The sequence below is a fragment of the Girardinichthys multiradiatus genome, chromosome 18 (assembly GCF_021462225.1).
Source record: "Girardinichthys multiradiatus isolate DD_20200921_A chromosome 18, DD_fGirMul_XY1, whole genome shotgun sequence".
Classification (NCBI taxonomy): Eukaryota; Metazoa; Chordata; class Actinopteri; order Cyprinodontiformes; family Goodeidae; genus Girardinichthys; species Girardinichthys multiradiatus.
This window is the reverse complement of record NC_061810.1, coordinates 30,318,408-30,338,196: the sequence shown is the minus strand read 5'-3', so window position 1 is coordinate 30,338,196 and position 19,789 is coordinate 30,318,408. Positions and strand designations below refer to the sequence as shown.

Below are 19,789 nucleotides of genomic sequence, written 5' to 3'. Positions count from 1 at the left end.
TGCAGAAGTGAAAATCATTCCTGTTTCTAGATTCAACTTCTTTATGTCATGGAGGGAAAGTTAGAAAAAAAAGCTGCCTAGCTCCTAACCCTGTAGTGCATGTCACCAGAGAAAATAATCACATAAATTCCAGATCAATTTTTAGAAAGGTCTTCTGCATTTCTGAAATTTTTGTGGCATTATCAATATGTCAGCCATTTATGGGCTGGTAGTTATTATATTTCCGAACCAAAAGGATGTACAGGGGTTGGACAATGAAACTGAAACACCTGGTTTTAGACCACAATAATTTATTAGTATGGTGTAGGGCCTTCTTTTGCGGTCAATACAGCGTCAATTTGTCTTGGGAATGACATATACAAGTCCTGCACAGTGGTCAGAGGGATTTTAAGCCATTCTTCTTGCAGGATAGTGGCCAGGTCACTATGTGATACTGGTGGAGGAAAACGTTTCCTGACTCGCTCCTCCAAAACACCTCAAAGTGGCTCAATAATATTTAGATCTGGTGACTGTGCAGGCCATGGGAGATGTTCAACTTCACTTTCATGTTCATCAAACCAATCTTTCACCAGTCTTGCTGTGTGTATTGGTGCATTGTCATCCTGATACACGGCACCGCCTTCAGGATACAATGTTTGAACTATTGGATGCACATGTTCCTCAAGAATGGTTCGGTAGTCCTTGGCAGTGACGCGCCCATCTAGCACAAGTATTGGGCCAAGGGAATGCCATGATATGGCAGCCCAAACCATCACTGATCCACCCCCATGCTTCACTCTGGGCATGCAACAGTCTGGGTGATACGCTTCTTTGGGGCTTCTCCACACCGTAACTCTCCCGGATGTGGGGAAAACAGTAAAGGTGGACTCATCAGAGAACAATACATGTTTCACATTGTCCACAGCCCAAGATTTGCGCTCCTTGCACCATTGAAACCGACGTTTGGCATTGGCATGAGTGACCAAAGGTTTGGCTATAGCAGCCCGGCCGTGTATATTGACCCTGTGGAGCTCCTGATGGACAGTTCTGGTGGAAACAGGAGAGTTGAGGTGCACATTTAATTCTGCCCTGATTTGGGCAGCTGTGGTTTTATGTTTTTTGGATACAATCCGGGTTAGCACCCGAACATCCCTTTCAGACAGCTTCCTCTTGCGTCCACAGTTAATCCTGTTGGATGTGGTTGGTCCTTCTTGGTGGTATGCTGACATTACCCTGGATACCGTGGCTCTTGATACATCACAAAGACTTGCTGTCTTGGTCACAGATGCGCCAGCAAGACGTGCAGCAACAATTTGTCCTGTTTTGAAATCTGGTATGTCACCCATAATGTTGTGTGCATTTCAATATTTTGAGCAAAATTGTGCTCTTACCCTGCTAATTGAACATTCACACTCTGCTCTTACTGGTGCAATGTGCAATCAATGAAGACTGGCTACCAGGCTGGTCCAATTTAGCCATAAAACCTCCCACTCTAAAATGACAGGTGTTTCAGTTTCATTGTCCAACCCCTGTAGATGGTAAACACATCAGAAATCCCCCCCCCAAAAAAACAAACAACCTTAATATTGTAACCTCTAAAATATACTAGAATTTTTAAGCAGAACCAATGATCCATTTTCTCACTAGTGTTTCTGTATTACCACTAAATGATTTTCAGCAATTTTGTTGCATGACTTCTAAGAAAAAAAAATAAAATCCTTTTTCAAATTAAATTTTTTGTAACCATTTTAAATAGCGAAGTTTCTACTTGCTGCATACACTGCAGCTTAGAAGCTGGGTGTAGTCATCTTGGATTTAGATCTTCCACCAGCACGCAAAAGAGTACTGGATTTGGTAGATCGTTTTTTGAGGAAAAAAGAGGTCTCAGAAATATGTGTATCAAAAATTACATGCTTGCTGTATAGTTATCATCAATTACATTTTGTTTTTTGTTGTTTTTGGATGCTTTTCAAAACATTAAAACATTTTATAAACTTTACCTGGATTTTTCAATCTCAAAAATCATAATTAACAAATTAGGCCAAATTAGGTCATACATTCGTCATGTTTTTCAAACCAAAACAATATCGATAGTACTCATTAAAAACAGCAGATAGCAACTAAAAAACAACCAATGCACTGACCAATAAAATGTATCGTAAATGATATACATATCTTCAGTTGCATTTAATGAAAAAATTCAAATATATTTTACATTTTATTTTTTCTAACCATTTCATAGGGGCTTTGTACTCCATAAAAACTGGTTCCTAGAAGGTGCATATAGTCATGCACTTAGATCTTTAGTTCTTCCACAAAAGGAAAGAATACATGGATAGGATTCAATTAAAGAAAAATAACAAATAACCTTGTTAAAGATTCAGAGGTCTCAGCAATGGGTGAATCAAAAATGAAACATTTAACATTTTATGGTTAGAGGTAGACATCTCAGATTTGTGTATCAACAGTTAAACGTTTAGGGTTAAATTGGAAAAGTCACACTTTTATTTAATGTATAGTACTGCAAGCTTTCCCCTTTTGGTTCAAAACAAGACACAGAGGATTGGGGTCAGTATGATAAAACTATTAATCCAATAATTCAAACAATTCTTTACCAAATTCAGTTTAAACATACCACAGTGTGATAAATGACAGGAAACCACCTATTTCAAATTTAAAACAAAAACTTTCAAGGTCCCGCCCATAGACTGCTGGATATAGGCACCAGCTCCCCCACGACCCTCTATGGAATAAGCGGTAGAAAATGACTGACTGTTTTGTGGTCAAGTTTTTTCACAGCACATGACTTTTATTCATGGCAATAGTGTGAGTGCAGTTTGGGGAAGTGTGTCAGTGCATTTACAATTCAGTAATGAGACTACAAAGAAATGTTCCCAGAACAAGAACAAAAAGGCACCCTTACATTCTGTAATTCACAATTACAAAAAAATGACACATTCACAAAAGCGAATTACAGAATGACTTTTAATTTTAAACAAACAAAAAGCCTTGTATATGTATAGCTTTGAATATCTTTATGTTAACTTAATAGATAATAGACTATTAAGTTAGCACCACAACTTATCATACATATATACAGATATACAAGTACATTAATATGTTAAAATAACCATGCTGCAGTTTAGTCATCATATTACCCTATACATGTAACTATGTTAAGCAAAATTACAGTATAATCCACAGGAAACAGATATGTGTAAGTAGTCGTAACAAATCCTCACATGTAAGCAGAGGGTTAAATGGTAATACTGCAATGCAGAGGCTATTAAATCCACAGTTTAAAGCTTTTGCCCTGAGATGATGTCCAAATTAGGAAATGCTCTCCAAAGTAAACAAATTAAGAATTTTCATACTGAAGATTCGTTGTGGAAGACCTTAGCTTTCAGGTTCTTTAGGCTGCATTGCAAATTGGAGCTGCTCTCCGACTGCAGAGCCTCAGAGAACTTGACGTCAAACGAACGGGAGGCCTGAGACTTCCTCTTGATAGAGTTCTGGATGGTCTCTGAGGTGAAGTAGTACACAATGGGATCAAAGCAGCAGTTGGACACAGCGATGCAAAGGGCTATCGGGTAGATAGTTCGGACCACCGACTCAACAAAGCAGCCCTTTAGGGTTTTTGTGCGGACCAGAGCATAAAACACCAAGTTCACGTTATAGGGAATGAAGCAAAAGCAAAAAATGAACAGGTGCACAATTATCATCTGCAGGATCTTTTTTTTGTTCACCCTTCCCCCACGACTGATGGTGTGAGGGCGCCGCAGGGTCTGTAACACCATGATGGAGCAACAAACATTAAGTAGAAGAGGAATGAGGAAGCCAACTGTCTCTATAAATATCACCACTTTAGACAGGTGGGATTTCCACGTTTTGGATGAAAAGTTCTCAAAGCAGAAAGTGTTCCCATGTTTGTCCGTTGTGATGCTATTCAACAGAAACCCAGTGGGGAGGCTCCCCGAAAGCACCAGCACCCAGACAGCAGCGCACACTATCCTGGCATTACGTTTGGTCCTGACCATCCTCGAGCGAAAAGGGTGAACAATAGCTAGGAAGCGGTCCACGCTGATGCACGTGAGAAAGAGCATGCTGCCGTACATGTTGGTGTAGAACAGCGAGACAGAGATCTGGCAGAGAGTTCCCCCAAAGGGCCAATTCTTGTTGATGAAGTAGAAGACCCTCAGCGGTAGCGTGAAGACAAACAGCAGGTCGGACACCACCAGGTTCATCATGTATGTGGTGGTCTCATTCCTCAGTTTCAGAGAGCATGTGAATATATAAAGAGCCACGACATTGGTGATGAGTCCAACTACAAACACAATGCTGAAGACTGTGCTGTACAGGGGATATTTGAAGTTGTCATTCTTGCTGCAGTTTGAAATGTCTGGCAGGTCGGTAGTGTTATTCATTATGAGACAATGCCACTGTCCATGAATGTATAACAAAAACCAGAGCAGTCCAAAACAATGAGGCACAGTCAGGCCATTAGCAATAACAAGTCCTCTGGATGGGGCATTACAAATGTTAATAACTTTCCTCTCTTGGTGTACCTACTTTCGGGGGTTGATGAACCCAGAGGACAGAGATCCAGGCCAGAGCTTCTTCCCCTCCCCCTACTAGGGCTCTGTTCACCAGGGTACAGCCCACCAGATACAGACTCACTTTTACTCACTCAGATAAATCAGTCAAACAAAGATCCTTCTCCCTCGTATGGTCCAAACGATATGGGTTATCTCCATTCAAATCCTTCAGAGGGATGTCCTTATGATTAGATTCTGTCCCTTTGTCCAAACTCTGAGCTGTGATTTGGATTGTTTCACTTCCAAAGGAGTAAAGTTGTCACAAGTTCCCCATGCCTCACAGATTTCACACAATGCAACACATTTCCTCCCGACAGCAGAACTGAAGTTTTGCTGGATCCCCTTGCTCTGTCTTTGTAATAAGGTGAACGTCTTTATTATTTTGACTTGATGATCTGTTCCCTCTTTTTCTCCTTCTTCTTCCTAACAAACGTGTGTGTTGAGCTCTTCCTCCGACAAGTCTCACAGGGCTTCTCTAATCTTACTCAGGATTTCCACTTCTGCTTTGTGCCGGTATCACAGACAGTTTTGTACTTTGAATGGTAGAGAGTGAGCAGTTGTAATAGTCCCTCCCACTGCCTAAACGCAGCTCCTCCTTCTCCCTTTGTCTGATAAAGAATCAGTTATGAGTAGCAAAGAACAACACTGCAGTCAGAGGGAATTTACTGAAGTGCTTTTCATTTGTGGGCAGTACGTTGATAAAGTATTTTCCCATTTCGTCACGTTATAACCAACATATTTTGCTGGGATTTTATATGACAGGCCAATACAAAGTAGCACTACAATGTAAAGTGGGAAGAAAACATATCTTGGTTTTCTGTATATTTTCAAGATAAAATTGAGGTGTGCAGTCAGCTCCAAGAGGCAATACTTTGTAGATTAATCTTTTGCTATCAACTTTCCCCATCTAGAGACTTAGCTCAAGCTCAGTCAGATTGAATGGGGGTTTGTAAACTTTAATTTTCAGGTCTTTTCATAAATTGTCAATTAGATTCTAACACAAGAATATGCCTTAAACTAAACCATTTTATTGTAGCTGTGGTATGTGTAGGGTTGTTGTCAAACTGCTGGAAGGTAAACCTCTGCTACGGTCTAAAGTCTCTTGCAATCCCTGACAGATTTTGTGTTTACACACCAAAATTAAAGCATTACTTTGCTGAGAGGTAACATAAGAAAAGAATAACCTAACTATGCAAAAGTATCAGTCGGGAGAAGGCTACAAAATAATCCACAGTATTACATATCCAACATGGCATATTGAGCATAGTGCTAATTATTGTTGAAAATATTAGAAATCAGTTATTTCTTAAAAAATGATTAAAGAACAGACTGAAACTGGTCTGGGAGGATCTTAAGAGACTGACAGCAACACTTAAGGAGCTGCAGGGAATTCCTGCAAGAACTGGTTGTGAACATGCAACAAGAATCTCCGGTGTTTTCCATATACACTCACCAACCACTTTATTAGGTACACCTGTCCAACTGCTTGTTAACGCAAATCTAATCAGCCAATCACATGGCAGCAACTCAATGCATTTAGGTATGTAGACATGGTCAAGACAATCTGCTGCAGTTCAAACCGAGCATCAGAATGGGGAAGAAAGGTGATTAAAGCGACTTTGAACATGGCATGGTTGTTGGTGCCAGACGAGCTGGTCTGAGTATTTCAGGTGGGGACCTCCACCTGCCTGTCATCAGCATATTACTCACCTTGTATGGATGGAGGTCTACATGCTCACCATCGTAGATTTCTTCATTGCAAACGCTCCGCTGATATGCGCAGTTTAATCTGCGTGCCGCTGATGACGGATGTGAGAGCTGCTAAACTATCATTTCTGCGTATGGCCCTCCTCAACGTGTGCTCCATTAGCAACAAGTCTTTTGACTTGAATGAACTGATTACGAAGGAGCCTCTTAATTTTATGTTTTTAACAGAAACATGGCAGGGAACTCATCTGCGGGAACTCTGTCCAGGAAACTGTTCGGTGCTTGCAACACCCCGGGAAGCGCGTCGAGGCCGTGGACTAGCGGCCATGTTTAAAGACAGTTTCTCCTGCAGACTTGTTAATCCAGCTCAATTTTTAACTTTTGAGATACAAATAATCAAAGTTGGTTCTTTTAATATATTTCATTGCATTTTAGTATACAGACCTCCAGGTGCAGCCGGCGAGTTTTTATCTGAATTCACTGAGCTGCTGTCCTCTATCATTAAGCTGGAAAATATTTTAATTTTCGGTGATTTTAATTTCCACATTGATGATGATTCTTGTAAGGCAGCTGCTGACCTTCTCTCTATCACAGACTTCTTTCATTTTACTCAACATGTGTGTGCCCCCACTTATTATGAAGGCCATACTTTAGACCTTGTTTTCTCTTTAGCCCTTAATGTGGAAGATGTTCGTGTAGAGGATATATTTTTCAGTGATCACAAGTGTATATATTTCAATGTGTCCTTCAGCCCTGATCCTGCTCCTCCTAGTCTTTTGAGCCAAAGAAGAATCATAACTGAGCACACTGCTGAAGCTTTTATTTCTCTTTTTGATCCTGCCTCCTTAGATTTTAACTTCATGAATGTGGACTTAGCGTTTCCTGTTTCAACACCTACTGTAAGGACATTTTGAACTTCATAGCACCTTTAAAACAGAGGACTGTTCAGCGCACAAACTGTCCTTGGATTAATAAGGAAATCATGACCTTGAGGAGAACATGTTGGAAAACTGAACGTTTATGGAAACGCACTGATCTGGTGGTTCACAGGCTCCACCTTAAAGACCAGATCAACTCCTTAAATGAGATGCTCAAGAGTGCCAGAGCCAGTTATTTCGCTAATCTCATCAAATCCAAAGGACGAAATCCAAAAATTTTATTTGAAACAATTAAGAACATTATTTCTCCTTTCCTTTCTCTCAAAGTGCTTTTACGTATGCCAACTGTAATCAGTTTTTAAATTATTTCACGGACAAAGTTCACAACATCAGAGCCAGTATCTCTCCTTCACCTTCCCACTGTCTGGACCCCTGTCTTCTGACTTCTGAGAAGTGGTCCTCTTTTACCCCAGTGACCATTAAGGACATCACAAATCTATTGGCGCATATGACACTGTCATCGAGTCCCCTTGATGTCCTCCCAACATCTCTTTTTAAAGATATTTTTAATTGCATTGGTCCCAGTGTAGTAAACTTGATAAATTCCTCTCTTTGTTCTGGATCTGTACCTCACTGTTTTAAAAGGGCTGCTGTTTGTCCACTGCTAAAAAAGCCTAACTTGGATTCTTCTCTGCCTGAAAACTACAGACCCATCTCCAAACTTCCTTTTATGTCAAAGATCCTTGAGGAGGTTGTAGCACAACAATTTAATTCCTTTTTAGAGGAAAATGATTCTATGGACATTTTTCAGTCTGGTTTTCACAGATTGCACTCCACAGAAACAGCATTTTTAAAAGTTTCTAGTGATGTGTTGATGGCAGCTGATTCTGGAAAATACACTGTGTTAGTTTTACTGGACCTGACTTCAGCTTTTGACACTGTGGATCCTACTGGTCTTATCAACAGACTGAGAGATCTTTATGGTATTTCTGGCACGGTTTTAAACTGGTTTATTTCTTATTTATCTGAAAGGTCTTTTACTGTTTTTATGAATAACGTCTACTCCGATGTCACACAGCTTAATATCACTGGCATTAACACTTCACTGGTCTCTGGTCAAGTACCCACTTATTTAAAGAACGCTGTCATTCACCCACTTTTAAAGAAATCCAAGCTTGACCCTTCTATTTTCAACAGTTATAGACCAATTTCAAAATTACCCTTTTTATCTAAGATTCTGGAAAAAGTTGTATCTATGCAGCTGATAGCCTTCATGGACAAACACAATATCCTTGATAAATATCAGTCTGGTTTTCGTAGGTTTCATTCCACAGAAACTGCTCTTGTTAGAGTTTCTAGCAATATCTTGTTGCGTAGTGATGCAGGAGAGTGTTCTGTTGTGCTGATGTTGGACCTTACTTCTGCCTTCGATACTGTTGACCATCAAATCTTGCTTGATAGGCTGAGACATTGGGTGGGTGTATCTGGTTTTGCTTTAGAGTGGTTCACTTCATATCTATCTGAACGATGCTTCTGTGTGGCTGCCTCTAGGTACAGGTCCTCTCCAGCCTCCCTTTCTTGTGGTGTCCCCCAAGGTTCTGTCCTAGGGCCCTTGTTATTTGTATTGTATTTGCTTCCTTTACAGCATATCCTGAACACTTTTGAGGGCATTTCTTATCACTGTTATGCCGACAACATTCAGCTGTATATTTCCTTTAAGCCTGAACATGTCTTTAAGTTACAGTTGCTGATTGTATGTTTTGAATCTATCAAAAGTTGGATGGCTGATAACTTTCTCCAACTTAATGATGAAAAAACTGAAGTCCTTGTTTGTGCCCTTGATAGATTTATACCCAGGATGATGGAAGCTTAGTCCTCTTGGCAAATTTGCTAAATCTTCCATCAGGAACCTTGGTGTAACCTTTGACTCTGCTTTCTCCTTAGATAACCACGTCAAATCTTTGGTTCACTCTTGTTTTTATCATTTACGGAACCTTGCTAAGTTAAGTCCCATTGAGTCACGTTCTGAACTTGAGATTGCTATCCATGCATTCATTTCCTCACGTTTGGATTACTGTAATGCTTTATTTACCTGTCTTAGCAAAAACTCCCTGGAACGTCTCCAGGTTGTTCAGAATGCTGCTGCTAGACTTCTGACAAAATCTTCTAAGTATTTCCATTCCACACCGTTACTCATCCAGCTGCACTGGCTCCCCATTAATTTCAGAGCTCAGTTTAAGATTCTGGTCCTGACTTATAGAGGTCTTCACGGTCAAGCCCCAATTTATATCAGTGAACTCTTGTATCTGTACATTCCCCCCAGGTCTCTGCAGTCATGCGCTAAAGTCCTACTGGCTGTACATCACACAAGGCTGAAAACTAAGGGTGATAGAGCTTTTGCAACAGTAGCTCCCCGACTCTGGAAATCTATCCCCTTGTGTATAAGGACTGCGGATTCAGTGGTGTCTTTTAAAAAACAACTAAAAACTCAACTTTTTAGGCTTGCGTTTGGTTAGTTTATTTTTGATTTTATCTTATCTTCTTTTATTTTACATATATAAATATATTATTCCAATTGTAATTTGTTTTAGTGTTGTGAAGCACTTTGTGATCTGTGTCTTGAGAGGTGCTATATAAATAAAATTTTACTTATTTACTAACACAGCTGTGCTGTGGGGTACCCCAAGGTTCAGTTTTGGGCCCACTTCTGTTTTTGTTGTATTTACGCCCTTTAGGTTTTATTTTAAAACGCTACAGTAATGTCTCATACCATGTGTATGCTGATGATATTCAGATATACTGTTCTTTTCGATCCTCTGAGTTATGTAAATTGACTGAACTCAGTTACTGCCTGTCTGACATCAAAATATGGCTGAATGACAACTACCTGCAGTTAAATGCAAACAAGACTGAGACTCTTATAGTTGCTCCTGACGATACAATCGCTGAAATCAGGAAGCATCTTGCGTTCTTAAACCCTTCGGTAAAAAATAGACTCCGAAAGTTAGGTGTTGTCTTTGACAGTTCTTTGTCTTTGGACAATCATTGTAAACTGTTAGTTCGTTACTGTTTTTACCATTTAAGGAATATCTCAAAGCTGCGATCTATTTTATCACAAAAGGAACTAAAAATGATTGTCCATGCGTTTATTTCTTCTCGTTTAGACTACTGTAACAGCCTTTTAGCGGGTCTAAAGTAAATCCTTCATGGCTCGCCTTCCAGTCAGTGCAAAACTGCAGCCAGGCTTTTAACTAAGACCCACAGAACAGCTCGCATAACTCCTGTTCTGGCCTCTCTGCATTGGCTCCCTGTGCACTTTGGGACTCATTTTAAAATTGTGGTTTTAACTTTTAAGGCACTTCATGGTGAGGCTCCCAAATATATAGTGGACCTTTTGAAGCCTCTCTGTCCTCCTAGGACTCTGAGATGTTCTAATCAGATGCTGCTGACTGTACCCATAACGTATTTTAAAACCCGTGGTGACAGAGCATTTCAGGTGGTGGCACCGAGGCTCTGGAATGCTCTGTGCTGCTCTGATTCCACTGATTTAAAAAAAAAAAAAGTCTTAAGACATATTTATTCAAGCAGGCTTTTAGCTAAAATTTTGTTTCACTGATTTCATATTGTTTTTTATTATTTTTATGTTCCTTTATTGTAAAGCACTTTGTGACAATCCATGTCTGTGAAAGGTGCTATATAAATAAAGTTTACTTACTTACTTACTTACTTACTTAGAAACTTCTGATCTACTGGCATTTTAAAGCACTAACATCTCTAGGGTTTACAGAGAATGGTCCGAAACTATCCAGTGAGCGGCAGTTCTGTGGGTGCAAATGCCTTGTTGATGCCAGAGGTCAGAAGAGAATGGCCAGACTGGTCCAAGCTGATAGAAAGGCAACAGAAAGTCAAATAACCACTCGTTACAACCAAGTTAAGCAGAAGCGCATCTCTGAACGCACAACATGACCAACCTTAAGGCGGATGGGCTACAGCAGCAGAAAACGACACCGGGTGCCAATCCTGTCAGCTAAGAACAGGAAACTGAGGCTACAATTCGCACAGGCTCACCAAAATTGGACAATAGAAGATTGGAAAAACGTTGCCTGGTCTGATGAGTCTCGATTTCTGCTGCGACATTCGGATGGTAGGGTCAGAATTTGGCGTCAACAACATGAAAGCATGGATCCACTCTGCCTTGTATAAACGGTTCAGGCTGGTGGTGGTGGTGTAATGGTGTGGGGGCTATTTTCTTGGCACACTTTGGGCCCCTTAGTACCAATTGTGTCAACGCCACAGCCTACCTGAGTATTGTTGCTGACCATGTCCATCCCTTTATGACCACAGTGTACCCATCTTCTGATGGTTACTTCCAGCAGGATAACACGCCATGTCATTAGCACGAATCATTTCAGACTGGTTTCTTGAACATAACAATGAGTTCACTGTAATCAAATGGCCTCCAGAGTCACCAGATCTCAATCCAATAGAGCACCTTTTCGATGGATGTGCAGCTGACAAATCTGCAGCATCTGTGTGATGCTATCATGTCAATATGGACCACACTCTCCGAGGAATGTTTCCAGTACCTTGTTGAATCTATGCCACGAAGGATTAAGGCAGTTCTGAAGGCAAAAGGGGGTCCAACCCAGTACTAGCAAGGTGTACTTAATAAAGTGGCCGGTGAGTGTATGTGGATTAGGAAGTAGGATTGAAAGACAGAATTATTGTCCTCCAAAGAAAACATCCAGAAATGGTGAAAACTTGTGGGATGATGTATGTACCACCTGCACTGTTGTATTGCTCTTGCATCCTATACTGCTCTACATTTACTCTCACTCACTTAAAACTGTGCACATATATTTATATTATATTGTAGATATGTTTATACTGTTTAATTTGTACCGTATTGCACCGACTACGCCAAAACAAATTCCTTGTATGTCCAAAAACGTACTTGGCAATAAAGCTTTTCTGATTCTGATTCTGATTCTATCAAACCAAACCTGAACCTTTGGCCCATAATTTCAAAGAGGATGTTTGGCACACAAACAACACTCCACAATACCATACTCACAATAAAACATGGTGGTGGCAGCATCATGCTGTGGGATTCCTTTTCTTTAGATTGAATTTAGGATTTTGACAAGGTTGATGGACTGAGTTGTGATGAATAGTTTCACATACCATTCTGGTTTGTACTTGAAAGGCAAACACAAAGCTTTTTCTGCATCACAGTGAGTCCAAGCATGTAATCTAGAGCACCAAAACAATTACTTCATGAGAGGAGCATGAAAGATTTGGAATGGCCTAGTCAGAGTCCAGATCTAAATTTAGCAGCAAATCTGTGGGGTTACCCGAAGAGCACTGTGGATGAGAGATGTCTTCTCAGTCTGGTAGATTTGGAGACCTTATGTCCGGTAGAACAGGCAAATATTGTCAAGTCAAAATGTGGAAAGATTATAGAATCCTACCAAATAAGACTGAATGCTGAGGGATAGGGTTGTTTTTTTTTTTTGCTGTTGTTGAGTTAGACATTATATGTATCACATTAAAATTTAAAAATGTTTTAAAGGTTGTTACATCACAACATCTGATTTTAACAGGGGTGTGTTCACTTTTCACAGTTGCTGTATGTAGTCCCTGTTTTTTTAACTGTTGCTGTTCAGTTCCTTTTTGACCCGACTTTCCATGTCTCTGTTCTACCGTCTGCCCTTGTTCCTGTTTTGGATGTGAGTGAAATGTTTGGATTTCCAGTTTCAGGTATTTGACACATTATTATAAAATGAAGCACTATGCGGCATAAAAAAGAAAATCAACATAATTATAAGTTTAGCCAGATAAATCTTACAAGAATCAGAACTTTAAACACTGCTGATTTCTTCGCATTTCAAAGTTTTAAGCTCTTTAGACTGTGTGCTTTTACTCTAATGCACTTCTACTTTTACATATGATGTTTGAATCCTTTCTTCCGCTAACATATGTAAATATACGTACTGCGAGGGCTGTACAGCGTGACAGTGGCTGACAGAATCTGTTAAGCCCCTGATAAGGGCGCGAGGTCAATAGAGCGTCGGAAGGTCTCTGAAAACACTGGAAGTGCCTGAGGTGACTGCCTCCGCTGGTCTGATGGGGGTAGCTTTTACAGCCTGTGTGGGCCATAGCTCTGCCAAAGGAGAACAGCTTTCTGTTTTCCTGGGAACATTAGGGCTGAGACAGAGAGAGACACAGAAGGCCCTATCTGTTCAGTGGCTGCCCACAGCTTTTTTAAACCCATCTCAAAAGTTGCATTCAAGGTTTCCTTTTGCAGAAAGTCTTCTTGGCAGCTGGTAAAGACTTAAGGACATCAGTTTTTAGTTAAGCAGCACAAAAAGCAAGAATGTTATTTTTAATTAGTAAGACAACTTGACAGAAATCTCAGTTCCCTAATTGCCTGTTTCTGAGTTTCTGACTGAAAACTACAAAACTGAATGTGAATTTTCTTGGGTTTTTGTTCTTCTGTCAAACAGAAAACATGCTTCTGATTTTGGTTCTGTAAAGTACTAATGTTTTGCTGTCAAATCCTACCTTTGTCTTTGAATGAAATATTGCCAATGTAGGATATCTTCAGCTGTTGTTGGTAACAGTAATATTTTCCATGATTCTAGTGATAGCGATCATAACTAATACAAATATGACTTCATAGTTACCAACAATAGTCAAACAAATTAAGGAAAATCTCACAGAGAATCAAAGAGGCAAACAGACATGCTGTGTTTCATGGCCAGAATGCCTTTCTTTGTCAATCTGTTGCAAAATAAACACCATGAAGGCCTAACAGTGAAATGTTCGGTACCATTGTCTCCCACTTGCAAAATACTTCCATCCAGCACATAAAAAACAAGCTCTTCACATGCAACTATGCAGCCTCTAAACCAAATCTAGGGCACTGAATTCCCTGGACTGGTAAATCGCCTACAATGGCAGGACACTGTCTGAAACATCATTTGCAATAACTCTATCTTAAAAGTCAAATAATATGTCTGAACACCCCGCGATCACTTGCTAAAGTTCAATTTGAGAGTCATCCATGTAATAATTAATTATGATGCTACATTACATATTAAAAGGTTTTTATGAACCATTAATATCCAGTAAAGTCCCCGATTGATAAATTGAAATGGACCTTTAAACAAAAAGACTCCACATCCCTGTAAGAGCTGTGGTCTGCAGCCTAATTAGAGAACCTATTTGTACTGAGTGAAATGTTACTAAAGTAACTCAAAGAGGACATTAATCATGTACACAAATGATCTTCAGGTACAGGTTTACCTTCACCTCTGCTTGGATGAGATAAAGATAGTTCATGAGACTCGAGTCCAAGTAGAGTCAACAGTTTTTGGAGCATGAGCCCAGGTCAAATCTGAAATGTTTGTTTTTGTGATTTAAGTACAATTTGAGTATAAATCCCAGACTCAAATCTCCATCTTTGCTTTGAAATGTCCATATCCTGTCGCTGCAAATGAAGCCCATATCATCAGCCCTCCACCACCGTACTTGACAGCCAGTATGAGGAGTTTGGCCTCATACTACTGTGTTTATAGCAATAACAAATTTAAGTTGCAAAAGGAGGTACTATTTTTAAATGAAATCATGGGATGTGGTTTTTACACACTACATAAGTTTTTTTTGTTTTTGTAATAACACTGTGGAATCTGTGTTATTGTACCCTTAAGGTTAGATTAAAAATTTCAGAACCAGGTAAAGACTAGAACATTTTTGTTATGGCCTGATACATAAGGCTCTACAACTGAAGGTCTGTACTTTCTTTTTACCATCTGTATGTAATTTCAAACATCAGTCTAGTTCTTTCATTTACAGAAGAAAACATCTCTACTTGGCTTGAGCTCCTGAACATACTGTAAAAACATAATTTATGATAGCTGTGTGCTGATGCATTTTTTACATAAAATACATACACTACCTGGCCAAAAGAAAGTTGCCACCTAGATTTAACTAACCAAATAGGTACGCGCCTCCCATTGGATAATTACTGCATGGGTGATTATGTTTCAGCTGGCAACAAGTTATTAAACCCTAACTGGTGTAATGAGTTGCTTCTCATTTCTGTTGAAAGACACATCCTGTGGTCATGCACCCATGCAGATGTGAGTTTGTTTTCATTGACATGCATCAAACAAAGAAAACATCTAAGGAGATTGCAGAAACTACCAAAATTTGGTTAAGAACTGTCCAATGCATTATTACGTCTTTGAAGAAGTGTGGCCGAAAAAAAATCCTGAATGATCGTGATCAACGATCAAATAAACGTTTGGTAAAATCAAATCGAAGAAAAACAACAGTAGAACTCCTGGCTGTTTAATAGTGAAACAGCCAGACACACAATGTGAAGGGAACTCAAGGGATTGGGACCGAACAGCTGTGTAGCCTTAAAAAACCACTAATCGGTGAAGATAACTGGAAAAAAAAAGGCTTCAATTTGCTAGGGAGCATAAAGATTGGACTCTGGAGCAATGGAATACGGTCATATGGTCTGATGAGTCCAGATTTACCCTGTTCCAGAGTGATGGGTAAGAAGAGAGGCAGGTGAAGTGATGCACCATCATGCCTAGTGCCTACTGTACAAGCCTGTGGGGGCAGTGCTATGATCTGGGGTTGCTGCAGTTGGTCAGGTCTGGGTTCAGCAACAGTATGTGTTCAAAGAATGAGGTCAGCTGACTACCTGAATATACTGAATGACCAGGTTATTCCATCAATGGATTTTTTCTTCCCTGATGGCATAGGCATTCTAAGATGACAAACCCAGGATTCATCGGGCTCAAATTGTGAGAGTGGTTCAGGGAGCATGAGACATCATTCTCACACATGGATTGGCCACCACAGAGTCCAAACCTCAACCTCATTGAGAATCTTTGAGGTGTGCTGGAGAAGGTTTTGCGCGGCAGTCAGACTCTACCATCATCAATGCAAGATCTTGGTGAAAATTAATGCAACACAGGGTGGAAATAAATCTTGTGACATTGCAGAAGCTTCTTGAAACAATGCCACAGCAAATGTGTGCTGTAATCAAAGCTAAAGGCGGTCCAATGAAATATTAGAGTGTGTGACCTTTTTTTTTTTCTGGAGGCAAATTTTTTTTGGCCAGGCAGTGTAGATGATCCAATTTATCGACAGATTGAAGAATCAACCAATGCCTGAATTTTGTAAAATTTTGGACCTTTGGTGTCAAGACTTGAAACACAATATAACAATCAAACTTTATTTATAGAGCTCTTTATGCACACAAATAAATATAATAAACTAAAAACACACAAACGCCTACAGTAAAACAAATAGACAAAAAGAAAAATAATGGCTTAAAACAGTAAGTAAAACAAAATTTAAAAAAATTATTAAAAACAGCCTGACATTTTGGCAAAACTGGAACTAAAAGCCAACTTAAAACGTCACAAATTTAAATTAACCTAAAGGTGTGACAAAACATCAGTAAACATTGTATCATGTTACATTTAGTCATGACAGGATAAACTTGAAGCAGCAAAAATGAAAGCGGTTGAACTCTTGTCTAATTTGGTGATAGAGCTCTCTGGCCTGATTGTGGTGAAAACTACTTTCCACTCATTTTCTAAACAGAAATGTGTTAAGAACCACAAACACATGGCACGTCATGTAGCAGGCAGTTTAACAACTGACACCAGAAAGCCAGGAAGAAGTTACACTCAGTTTTAATATTTACAAAATATTTGGCAAAGATTAAGAATCATTAAATAAAATAGCACCAACCAGAGAGAATATGGTGATTTTTGTTTCACTAAAGAATCTCTTATGCTTGCATGAGATAGATAGGAGACACATTGGTAAACTGGAATTATCTTTGTCTTCATCTCATTTGGAAAACTGTGAAGGGGTTTTTGACATAGGTAATTCTTTGAAAATAACTTTTTCCCTGGCATGATTTTATCAAAAAAAAGACTAAATCTGAATTATTCCATCAACGACAAACTGCCCACACACAGACATCTTATCTCTCTATCAGACACACACACGACGGCACTCTTTGTCTGACTTTCTCAAATACCTCTACGCTAATCTAGCTTCTGTAGAAAGTCGTGATAAAAATAAGTCACAGTTTACATGCATGAAATACAGCATTTACGCTGTCCACATCTTAATAAGGAAATGTACAGTGAATATGTTGTCACCTGGGAGGAGACTATTTATTAACAATTTACATCTACAGCAGAACGCCTAAGAGCCCATTTTTGAAATTCAAAACCTTCAGAGGTGGGTCCCATTTTTCTTTAGAATAAATGTCTCCCTGCAGAACTAAAGACCCAGAGAGCAGGACAAATTTTAAATCTATCTCAAGAATAAAACAAGAATAACCCATTTCTACATTTCATAGAAAATAACATTTGAATGAGACATATAGTTGTTGAATATTGAGCAAAAGAGAAAACCACACGGGAGCCACAAACTCCGTGATGTGAAACAGGCAGTAACTTAGTAAAGGTCCCATCAACGGCTGCTTTATTTTTGCCCACAATACAACAAACTGCAAAGATATATTTAGAAAAAAAAGTCATATCTGGCAATAACTGAGGCCAAAAATCAGCATGGATACTGACTGGAGATACAGTTTTGTTTGTGAAATATAGAACATTGGTTCCTGCACCAGAGGCACTCATTAAAACAATTAATTTATAAATAAATTACAAGAACATGCAGTCCTTTCAAAAAGTATTAACACTCCTTTTCACATTTTGTCATGTAACAACCTTTTGTCATAGAAAAAAGAAAGAAGTACATAGTTGTGAAGTGGAACGAAATGATACATGGTTTTCAATATTTTGTTGAAAAATCTTTTGCTCCAGTTACTGCTGCACGTCTAGGGTGCATCTGTGCTTGCTTTGGATGTCAAACAACTGACATTTTTGCTCATTCATCTGGTTGGATGGAGATTGATTCTGAACATCAGTTTCAAGTCTTGCCAAATATTCTCAATGAGATTTAGCTTTAGACCATTCTAACACACGCTTTGAATATTTAATTGTAGCTCTGTCTGTTTAGGGTCCCTGTCCTGCTGCATGGTGAACCTCTGCCCCTGAAGTCTTACTCTGTCTCCAGGTTTTCTTTCAGGAGTGTGCTGTATTTAGCATCATCCATCCTCCTGTCAACTCTGATCAGCTTCTCTGTCCCCTGCTGAAGAAAATAATGACGCTACCACCACCATTTCTCATGGTGGGGAGGTTGTGTTCAGACTGATGTGACAGTTGGTCACATGCACATTGGGCTACATGTGCATTTTACATGTAGGTCACATTGCTGAAATGCAATCCTTCAACAGACAGTCAGAGACCTGTCCCCAACCCGAAGGCGCAGGGATGCGACCTTCTCATCCACTGGGGTAAACCCCAACACGAGACCGCTGAGCTGGGGGGCAACAAGCAAACCCACCCCAGCCCGTTGTCTCTCCCCATGGGCCACTCCAGAGTAGAAGAGAGTCCAACCCTTCTCGAGGAGATGGGTTCCAGAGCCCACGCTGAGCGTGGAGGTGAGCCCGACTATTTCTAGTCGATATCTCTCAACCTCCCGCACAAGCTCAGGCTCCTTCTCCCCCCAGCGAGGTGACATTCCACATCCCTAGAGCAAGCCTAAGCATCTGGGGATTGGGCCGCCGAGGTCTCTACCTTCGTCTGCCGCCCAATCCTCTTTGCACCGGTCAAACCGCTATTGAATAAGAGCAACTTGGACCAGCTGCAACTGCAGAACTACAGGCCTATCTCAAACCTCCCCTTCATCAGTAAGATCATTGAAAAATGTGTGTTTCAGCAGTTAAACAACTTCCTAACAATGACCAGCTGCTTCAATGTCTTCCGTGCTCACCACAGTACAGAGACTGCCTTGTCAAGGTGTTCAATGACATTTGTATAAATGAAGACTATATTATTGGACCTTAGTGCAGCATTTGACACTGTTGATCACTCCATTTTATTAGAGCGCCTGGAAAACTGGGTCAGCCTTTCTGGAAAAGCACTTGATTGGTTTAAATCCTACTTGAAGGACAGGTACTTTTTTGTGTCAGTAGGTAACTTTACATCAGAGACCACGAAAATCACATTTGGCGTTCCCGAAGGGTCCATCTTAGGACCCCTCCAATTCAATATCTACATGCTCCCCCAACTCAGATTTTAATAAACAACAACATAAGTTATCATAACTATGCAGACGACACACAGCTATACGTTACAATGTCACCAGGTGACTATGAACCCATTCAATTGCTTGGTAAATGCTTAGAAGAAATTAATGGATGGATGTGCCAAAATGTTCTTGAGCTGAATCAAAACAAAACTGAAGTAATCATTTTTGGACCAAAGAAAGAGCGTTTAAAAGTTAGTACACAGCTTCAGTTAATACAGCTAGAAACCACTAATCAGGCTCTGGGTGTAGTGATGGACTCAGACCTGAACCTTCAGAGGCACATACAGTGCCTTGCGAAAGTATTCGGCCTCCTTGAACTTTTCAACCTTTTGCCACATTTCAGGCTTCAAACATAAGGAATAAAATTCAAATTTTTGTGAAGAATCAACAACAAGTGGGACACAATCGTGAAGTGGAATGACATTTATT

General features: G+C 39.9%; 1 protein-coding gene across 1 annotated transcript; it reads right to left on the bottom strand.

Annotated features, from left to right (window-relative positions):
• Positions 1-2,762: 2,762 nt before the first annotated feature.
• lpar6a (lysophosphatidic acid receptor 6a) lies at positions 2,763-5,099 on the bottom strand. The gene has a single exon (XM_047390719.1). The coding sequence runs from the start codon at positions 4,401-4,403 to the stop codon at positions 3,348-3,350; it is 1,056 nt and encodes a 351-aa protein (XP_047246675.1). The 5' UTR covers positions 4,404-5,099; the 3' UTR covers positions 2,763-3,347.
• Positions 5,100-19,789: the final 14,690 nt, after the last annotated feature.